This window comes from Thamnophis elegans, chromosome 1 (assembly GCF_009769535.1).
Source record: "Thamnophis elegans isolate rThaEle1 chromosome 1, rThaEle1.pri, whole genome shotgun sequence".
Taxonomy (NCBI): domain Eukaryota; kingdom Metazoa; phylum Chordata; class Lepidosauria; order Squamata; family Colubridae; genus Thamnophis; species Thamnophis elegans.
The window spans coordinates 180045191-180054401 of record NC_045541.1 but is presented as its reverse complement, the minus strand read 5'-3'; the positions used below and the strand labels follow the sequence as shown (position 1 = coordinate 180054401).

At 46.3% G+C, this 9211-nt stretch overlaps 1 protein-coding gene across 1 annotated transcript; it reads right to left on the bottom strand.

Annotated features, from left to right (window-relative positions):
• Positions 1 to 4815: 4815 nt before the first annotated feature.
• Positions 4816 to 6063, bottom strand: TNFAIP8L1 (TNF alpha induced protein 8 like 1). The gene has a single exon (XM_032221992.1). The coding sequence runs from the start codon at positions 6059 to 6061 to the stop codon at positions 5501 to 5503; it is 561 nt and encodes a 186-aa protein (XP_032077883.1). The 5' UTR covers positions 6062 to 6063; the 3' UTR covers positions 4816 to 5500.
• Positions 6064 to 9211: the final 3148 nt, after the last annotated feature.

The following is a 9211-nucleotide window of genomic DNA, read 5'->3' as shown; positions in this document are numbered from 1 at the left end:
TTATTAGCCATAGATAAAGGACTGACAAGTATGTCCCAAAATTTTAAGAGGCAACTGAACTTTTTTCCTTGACGATGTTTCTCTTCTCATCCAAGAAACTTCTTCAGCATTGACTGGATGGTGGGGAAGGGAGGGATTTATAGGCTATTAATTTGTATCCTTTGAGGGAGCCGTTGAGGCCACCTGGAAGTGTAGCTGTGTCCTCAGGGGTCACCTGAGTGGTGCAAATGGGTGGGGAGCCTTCTTGGAACTGCTGAAAGGACAGATCTGTCTGTTGGGGAAACAAAACAGCCACTTTGCAAACGCATGGCGCGACATAGGAGAACAAACCCAAAAGAATTCAGAGGTCCATCTACATTTCAAAGAGACAGGCCGTTCTTTGGAAGGCAGCAGAGTCCACATTTTGGACAGAGAGGAAGGCTGGTTTGAAAGGGGGTCAAAGAGGCCATCTATGTCAAAATTGGACAGCTCCCTCTCAACAGATGGGGAGGGAATACGACATCATCGAACTCCAGTTTACAACACAGTCCTTTCAGCAGGCCCAAGAAGGCCCCACACCCATTTGCACTTTGTCTTTAAGAAGATGCTGGACAACCAGTTGTCTGAAGTGGTGTAGGGTTTCCTGCCTAGGCAGGGGGTTGGACTAGAAGACCTCCAAGGGCCCTTCCAACTCTGCTATTCTATTCCATTCTAAATGTCCAAGTGGCCCAGTGGTGGGTTGCTAACTGGTTTACTACCGGTTCGCTTGTGCTCACTCGTTTCTGCGCCGGACGAGTGGGCGGAGCCTCCTGCCACTGCCACTACTGGCTTGGCTGAACCGGGAACAACCCACCTCTGAAGTGGCCTCAATGACTCTCTAAAGTCTAAAAAGGCTGCAAATGACCAGCTGTCTGCAAGGAGCATAAATCCTTCTGTTCCCCACCATCCAGTCAGAGCCAAAGAAGCTTCTTGGATGAGAAGCGAAACACCTTCAAAAGGAAAACAAGAAAGTCCGATCGCCTCTTTGGAAAAATGGCCTTGGCCCATTTGAAACCGGACCACAGAAGCAGCGGGCAAGAACGTGCGAGCACGGAGCTCCATTTGCACAAGGGGAGGCTGTGTATGACTGCCACTCATGCGAATGGAGTTGCACGCTAATGCTCACACTCACCCGCCACTCACACATAACTATTTCCTCTCCCTCCCTCCCGCCACACCCCCCCCCCCAGTCCACAAAACTGGAAAAATTGGAGAACGGTGCTATCAGATCCCGACTAGTGATATTGCAATTCAATTGGGAGGAGGGGAGCCTTGGGGTTAAATCATTAGCTACATCTGAAACAACTGAGTTTTACAACTTTACAACTGGTTTCCTGTCACCAGGAGACTGAAGGTTCCCAACATCTCTGGAGGGACGTTTATGGTAGCCATGTAGTATATATAACTTTGATGTCTAACTAGAGATAGCCATGGGAACGTGTGCTTTATTGGCTCCCAGGGCAGAAGAGTTAAGGAAGCATCTTCACACTTGTGTATCGGTCAGAATCTGCATTCGGATGAAGGGGAGGGGTCATTATCAGCTTAATCCCAATTGCATGGCCTAAAGGTTTTCAAATGCTGCTTTGCTTCTAATGGTTTCCATCATGACTGATTAAAGGTTCCTTTTGAAATAATCCGTTTCAACAGTCTTTACTTTCTTAAGTTAGGAGAGGAGCCATTACAGGTGCATTAAAAGTTTTTCCCTGAACGTGGATCGAAATATTTACATTAAGGGTGGTACATACTCTGTTTTATTACGTTCCCTGTTTTAAAATAAACATTTCGGTCTCTTTTTAGAGCTCATACGCGACGGGGATCAAAAATCACACATTACAGGTAGTCCCCAACTTACAACCTTTCACTTAACGACCGTTTGAAGTTACAACGGCACTGAACAAAACGGACTTCCAATCGGTTTTCACACTTCTGACTGTTGCCGCGTCAGAATCAAAATTTAAGCGCTTGGCAACTGATTCGTACTTATGACGGTCACCCCGTCCCCTTTGGCCACCTTCTGACTAGTAAAGCCAACGGGGAAGCCGGATTCACTTAAGAACCGTGCCACCAAACTTAACAACAGCGGCTGTTCGCTCAACCACGGTGGCCGGAAAGGTCGTAAGATGGAGACAAAACTCACATCACCACTGTAAGCAGAAGTGTTGGGTTCCATTGTGGTTATAAGTCGAGTACTGCCTATATCTGCCCTTTTGAGGATAGTTTTCCCCCTCGCAACACTTTTGTGAGGGGAAAAAAAAAGAAAGGAAATCACAACAACACAAGTGTTTTGCTCTTGTCTCCAAAGCAAACTTTGAAGGACAAAGTTGTGGTGTGAGGTCTGAACACTCAAGGGGTGTCCTATTTCCCCATCAAGAGGATCATGATCTTGTTGTCTAGGCTGCAAACGCTGCGTTGTGTTCCAACTTCACACTGGAAAGTGCAGGCTTGTTGAGAAGGGCCTTTGGCACCCTCCCAACGGGCTGAAATCCAAAGCGTTTTTCCGCAAACAACATTTTTTGGGGGAAAGAAAAACAATGAAGGAGATATTCAGAAGTAGCGTGTTTTTATGTTGGACGTGAACATGTAAAAGCAGTGTTTCTCAGACCCCGTAACTTTAAGATGTCTGGACTTCGACTCCATGCATGCCGGCTGGGGAATTCTGGGAGTTGAAGTCCATGCATGGTGGCTGGGGAATTCTGGGACTTGAAGTCAACCAGCAACAATTAGAACAATTAATCAGTGGAGTGACTTGCCACCAGAAGTTGTGGGTGCTCTAACAGTGGAAGTTTTGAAGAAGAGATTGGACAACCATTTGTCTGAAATAATATAATAGTATAGGGTTGGACTAGAAGACCTCCAAGGTCCCTTTCCAGCTCTGTTATTTTGTTATTCATCTCAAAAGGACACTGCCTAGGGAATTCGGGAGGTTGATGTCCACCCTTCTTAAAGCATGCTGGCTGGGGAATTCTGGGAGTTGAAGTCCACCCCTCTTAAAGCATATCAGCTGGGGAATTCTGGGAGTTGAAGTCCACTCCTCTTAAAGCATGCCGGCTGGGGAATTCTGGGAGTTGAAGTCCACCCCTCTTAAAGCATATCAGCTGGGGAATTCTGGGGGTCGAAGTCCACCCCTCTTAAAGCATGCCGGCTGGGGAATTCTGGGAGTTGAAGTCCACCCCTCTTAAAGCATGCCAGCTGGGGAATTCTGGGAGTTGAAGTCCACCCCTCTTAAAGCATATCAGCTGGGGAATTCTGGGAGTTTAAGTCCACCCCTCTTAAATCATATCAGCTGGGGAATTCTGGGAATTGAAGTCCACCCCTCTTAAAGCATATCAGCTGGGGAATTCTGGGGGTCGAAGTCCACCCCTCTTAAAGCATATCAGCTGGGGAATTCTGGGAGTTGAAGTCCGCCCCTCTTAAAGCATGCCAGCTGGGGAATTCTGGGGGTCGAAGTCCGCCCCTCTTAAAGTTTGGAAAACACCGGGCAGGGCACAGAATCAAATCACAGTAAGATAGAACGTAGATGAACATTAAAAGGAAAACCAATCCTTTGATTTCTGACAGTGAAGTCTGGACAGCCATCTATTCTGGGTTCTTCAGTGCAGCTTTTCTCTCAGATCAGATGGATGCCCTCAAGGTTCCTTCCAACTCGAAGCATTTCCACAGGAGTTCCTGTGGACCGCCAAACTAAACGGAAGTGGACATTTGGAGAAGCACAATGGACCTTTAAGAGTGGCTTTTATGTGCCTCTGAACACCACCCACCCTGGGAAGAAAGGCCTACCCCCCAAGCTCCCACTTGGCCAAAGGAGCGCCTTGAAAAGACTTCCAGAGTTAGGAGGCCCAACTCCATTAAATCGTGGGTTTACTGGCTCCCTCAGATGTATCTTCTGCTCTAGAAGACGACCAGATGCAGAAGTGCAGGGAAGAGCAACAAAGATGATTAGGGTATCAGAGAGGGGTGGGCTGCTGCTGGTTTTACTAAGAATGCGCAATGCTTGTGTGTGTGTGTGCTGTTCAATACAAGTTGTTCTTCGCACATGCACGGAACAATTTTCAGTGAACTGCGCACCTGCAGTCACTAAAAACCAAAATGGTGGCGGCCCAGCAGCAGTGAGGGAACCAATCCAGGGGCGTGGCCAGCCTGGGTCGCTGCCGGTTCTGCGACCCAGGCCTGAATTCCACTGCCAGTTCAGCCGAACTGGGCCAAACCAGGAGCAACCCGCCCCTGGTGTCAGACCTTGTAGCCATCTTTTGAGATTTGGGCCTTCAGGCCTGCCGGCATTTGCTACCGTGGGAAAATGGGAGGGGGGGATTATATGGAGTGTGGGTGAAATATAGTCAAAACAACCTTCTTTTCTCAGAGAGTTAAGGACGTCTTGCCCTGCAGCTGCGATGAGGTGACTGGGGGGGGCATCTCCAGTTTTGGATGGTGCCTGATTGGACCATGTGATGGACATGTGGGTGCTGGGCAGGAATTTGAACTTTCTTTTGGGTGGGGAAAACCTGGAAACGTTCGGATTCGGGTTTCCCCAGATGTGCCAATATGACATTTCTAACAAAATGGAACTTTGAAGAAATTGAAGCCTCATAGTCTTTGTTCCTTGGGGATGTTACTTGGAACCCTGGCATAGGGGGCAACATATGAAGAACGGCTGCAGGAAATGGGTATGTCTAATGTTTAATGAAAAGAAGGACTGGGGAGACATGATAGCAGTCTTCCAATATCTCAGGGGCTGCCCCAAAGAAGAGGGAGTCAAACTATTCTCCAAAGCACCTGAGGGTAGAACAAGAAGCAATGGGTGGAAACTAATCAAGGAGAGAAGCCACTTAGAACTGAGGAGAAATTTCCTAAACAGTGAGGACAATCAACCAGTGGATTGCCTCCAAAAGCTGTGAGTGCTCAAACACTGGAAGTTTTAAAGAAGAGATTATAGACAACCATTTCTCTGCTTTGGTATAGGATTTCCTGCCTGAGCAGGGGGTTGGACTAGAAGACCTCCAAGGTCCCTTCCCACTCTGCTATGCTGTTAATAGCAAGACCGCACATGGGTCTGTGTAACCCACCTCTTCAGCCCTTTCAGGGTGAAGAGATACCCGAGATGGCAGGCAAGCACCCTCATTATTTAAGACCAAAACCCAGGGGGTTGGACTAGAAGACCTTCAAGGTCCCCTTCTGTCATTCTGTTCGGAAGCCAATCTGGAGATGGCCTTCAGTTGCGGTCTCCACATCAGAGTCGTCCCTAATTGCCTTCCACCAAAAACCTTTATAAACCCCCTTTCATTCCTTGGAAAAAGTTAAGAAAGGACAGTGGAAAAACCCAAGGTGAAACCATATCTAAAAAAAAAGAAAAGAAACCGACACACTCCCCACAATCTCTTTCTTAAAATACCACACTCCATTATATCAAAAGGAGATCCGGAAGTGGTGAGACCAAAGCCACCGCGTCCACAGCTGAGTCTTGAAAAGCCATGGTTTTTGGTTGACTTCAGATGTTGCCTTCATCCAACATTTGGTTCAGCCCTCCGCAGATCCGCTGCAGGTGGCTCTGGTAGGGCTCCGAAGAGCCGTAGAGCGCGGAGAGGAACTCGTAGTCCGCGAAATGGTTGAAGACGTGGTTAATCCGAGAATGGGACTTACTGGTCAGGTGTGTGTTGACAGCTTGATGGAGAAGGTCACGGCATTCGTTGAGCATGTTGGACATGACCCGGCGGTCGAAAGTGAAGTCCACCTGGTAGAAGCTGACCGCCGTCATAGCCAAAGTATGGAGCTTCTTACGGAAACGGTCCATCAAGACCAGCTCTTCGACGCCGAACTGCTTGTTGCGGTACAAGACGCCCAACTTCACCACGATCTTGATCAAGTTCTTGATGATCTTCTGGGCTTCTTTGCGGTTGTGCGTGAATTCCTTGGTGACCCGGTAGAGCTCGTCCAGGATGTCACTGCTGGTGTCGTCGATGAAGATGCTGGCCACGTTCTTGGAGGCCATCTTGCTCAGCAGTTTCTTCTGAGCTTGGAGAGCCAAATTCTTAGTGCTGAAAGTATCCATCTTCCCTGAGAGATGGAAGAGAAGGCATCTATGGTCATCATCATCATCATCATCATCACACAGCATCTTATTGTTGCATCATCATCTATGCCAGCAGGTTAGGATAACACCTGAGGGACATTTTATCCTACCTGATTTGAATGGGACTTACCGTAATTTTCGGTTTATAAGACGCACCTTTTTCCCCTCAAAAAAGAGGGTGAAAATCTGGGTGCGTCTTATACACTGAATACAGTATTTTTGGCTTCCAGAAACCTCGCCTCCCCCCCCCTTTGCAAAAATGGCTGTGAATAGCCTTTAGGTGGCTTCCAGAGTGCTGCTGGGGGCTGGGGAGAGCAAAAAATGAGCAAAAAAACGGCCCATTTTTTGCTAGTTTTTGCCCCCCCAGCCCCCAGGAGCACTCTACAAGCCTCCTAAAGGCTATTCATGCCCCCCCTTTTTTTTGACAAAAATAACGGGCCGTTTTTGAGAGGTGAGTGCAGAGTGCAAAAACTTTTTTTAAAAAATAAATTGCCTCTTCAAAATCTTGGTTTGTCTTATACTCCGAAAAATACGGTATCTGTTTTAGGATTATCATGATGCACAGTTGTAATGATTAGCCTCCATCATGGTCCTAAGGTCCAGGAATAGTGGGGGGGGGGGGTGTTGTTCCTGCCAGTGGTACTGCCTGTTCAGTGCGCAAGGAATTTGCGCTCACTGGCTTCCATATAAACCATATGAAGAACGGTTGCTGGAATTGGATATGTCTAGTTTAATAGAAAGGACCAGGGGAGACATGATAGCAGTCTTCCAATATCTCAGGGGTTGCCACAAAGAAGAGGGAGTCAAGCTATTCTCCAAGGCACCTGAGGGTGCAATGGATGGAAACTGATCAAGGAGAGAGATTCAACCTGGAAATAAGGAGACATTTTCTGACAGTGAGAACAATCAACCCATGGAACAGAAGTTGCCTTCGGAAGTTGTGGGAGCTTCATCTCTGGAGGCTTTGGAGAAGAGACTGGACTGGCATCTGTTGGAAATAGTGTAGGGTTTCCTGCTTGAGCAGGGGGTTGGTCTAGATGACCTACAAGGTCCCTTCCAACTCTGTTCATCTGTTATCTGATTAGGGGACTGGAAGTTAAAACATATGAAGAATGGTTGGAGGAACTGGGTATGTCTAGTTTAATGAAAAGAAGGACTAGGGCCTAGAAACATGACAACAGTGTTCCAATATCTCAGGGGTTGCCGCAAAGAAGAGGGAGTCAAACTATTCTCCAAGGCACCTGCAGGTAGAACAAGAAGCAATGGGTGGAAACTAATCAAGGAGAGAAGCAACTTAGAACTGAGGAGGAATTTCCTGACAGAACAATTAATCAGTGGAACAGAAGTTGCCTCCAAAAGTTCTGAATGCTCCAACACTGGAAGTTTTAAAGAAGAAATTGGACACTATTGCATATAAGCATATGCAGAGTATGCTGGCTGAGGAATTCTGGGAATTGAAGTCCACACATATTAAACCTGCCAAAATTGAGAAACACGGGCTCGAAATAATCTTAACTTTCTAAATTAGGGAGCGAATCTTGCTTTGGGAGCTGCTTCTATGAGGTGTCATTTTCTCCCAAGATGGCGATATTAAGAAAAACACTTGCCTGTTTTTTCCCCCCCTTGGGCTCCTAAGAAGCTACAAATCAAATGAACAGAAAACAAAAATGTATGATTAGACCATGAAAAATGGCAGAAACTCAGAGAGGATGGTTTATATGGCATTAGTGAATTTTCATCCCAGTCTTTTCTCTCTTCTGGCATGTCCCCAGAGGGTTAAGTCTACAAACCTCTCCAAAAGTGGAAAGGCACCGCAAACCACATTTTTATTCTTGCCAAGTGTCAAATTTAATTCAGAGGCAGAAAGAAAGAAAGAAAGAAAGAAAGGAAGGAAGGAAGGAAGGAAGTAAAAAAGGAAGGAAGGAAGTAAAAAAGGAAGGAAGAAAGAAAAAAGAAAGAGGGAGGGAGAGAGAGAGAATGAATTCTGATGAAATTTTTTGGGCAGCCTCATATTGCAAATTCCTCTCTCTAAAGATTAACCACAACTTGTGTCCTACTCTCAGCTTATCTTGCTGCTTCCCCCTCCACCAATGCTTGTAGAAAACGACATTTTAAGACCAATCCGCTGTGAGAACAGTAACAACAATTTAAGAATAATTAACCCCCCCAAAAATCCATGCAAAGCCAGAATTGAGAAGATGGCAAAATTGCCGGAAAGAAGCTGAAGAAACAGGGGATCACTTGGTTAGCCCCTTAGAAGTTTGCACAAACAACGGCGTTGCAAAGTGGCAACAATGGTGCATTGGAAGATCCGCAAGAAATAATATTTGCCTGCTGGCAAACCATCGGGACCATAAAATAGAGAAAATAATAGAAAACGAAGAAGCTAAAATGCTCGGGGGCTTTAGAATCCAAACAGACAGGCATCTGCCACATAACACCCCCCAGGCTTAAAAAAATTGTCGATAAGAAAGACAAAAAGGTCCAAATAGTTTAATTTAGTGTCATCTGCAAATTGGATGAGTTCCCCTTCTATTCCCTCTTCTAGATGACTGATGAAGATACGTAGCCCTTGGCTTACCACCAAAAACTGAGCCCCAAATTTCTGTTGTTCAGTGAGACATTTGTTAAGTGAATTTTGCCCCATTTTACAACCTCCCTCACCTTAGTTGTTAAGTGAATCACTGCAGTTGATCAGTTAGTAACCTGGTTGTGAAATGAATCCGGCTTGCCCATTGACTTTGCTTGTCAGAAGGTCACAAAATGTGATCACATCACCCCGGGACACTGCAACCGTCATAAATATGAGTCAGTTGCCACTCATGTGAATTTTGATCACGTGATAAGGGGGATGCTGGAAAGGCCATAACTGTGAAAAAATGGTCCTAAGTTCCTTTTCTTCAGTGCCGTTGTAACTTTTAACTGTCACTAAACGAACTCTTGTAAGTCAAGCATTCCCCGTATTGAAGTGTACTGGGCCTAACAACAGGGTGACAAAGTAGCAGCAATGGTGCATTAGGAGATCTGCAAAAAATACCATTTGCCTGCAAGCAAGAACTGGCGGGATCATCAAGTAGAAAAAGTCGTTGAAAATGAGGAAGCTAAATTGTTCTGGGCTGGGGTGGGTTG

Bases quoted from the DNA above. Each gene is read 5' to 3' on its own strand.
- TNFAIP8L1 (XM_032221992.1), bottom strand. From the start codon at position 6,061: ATGGATACTTTCAGCACTAAGAATTTGGCTCTCCAAGCTCAGAAGAAA.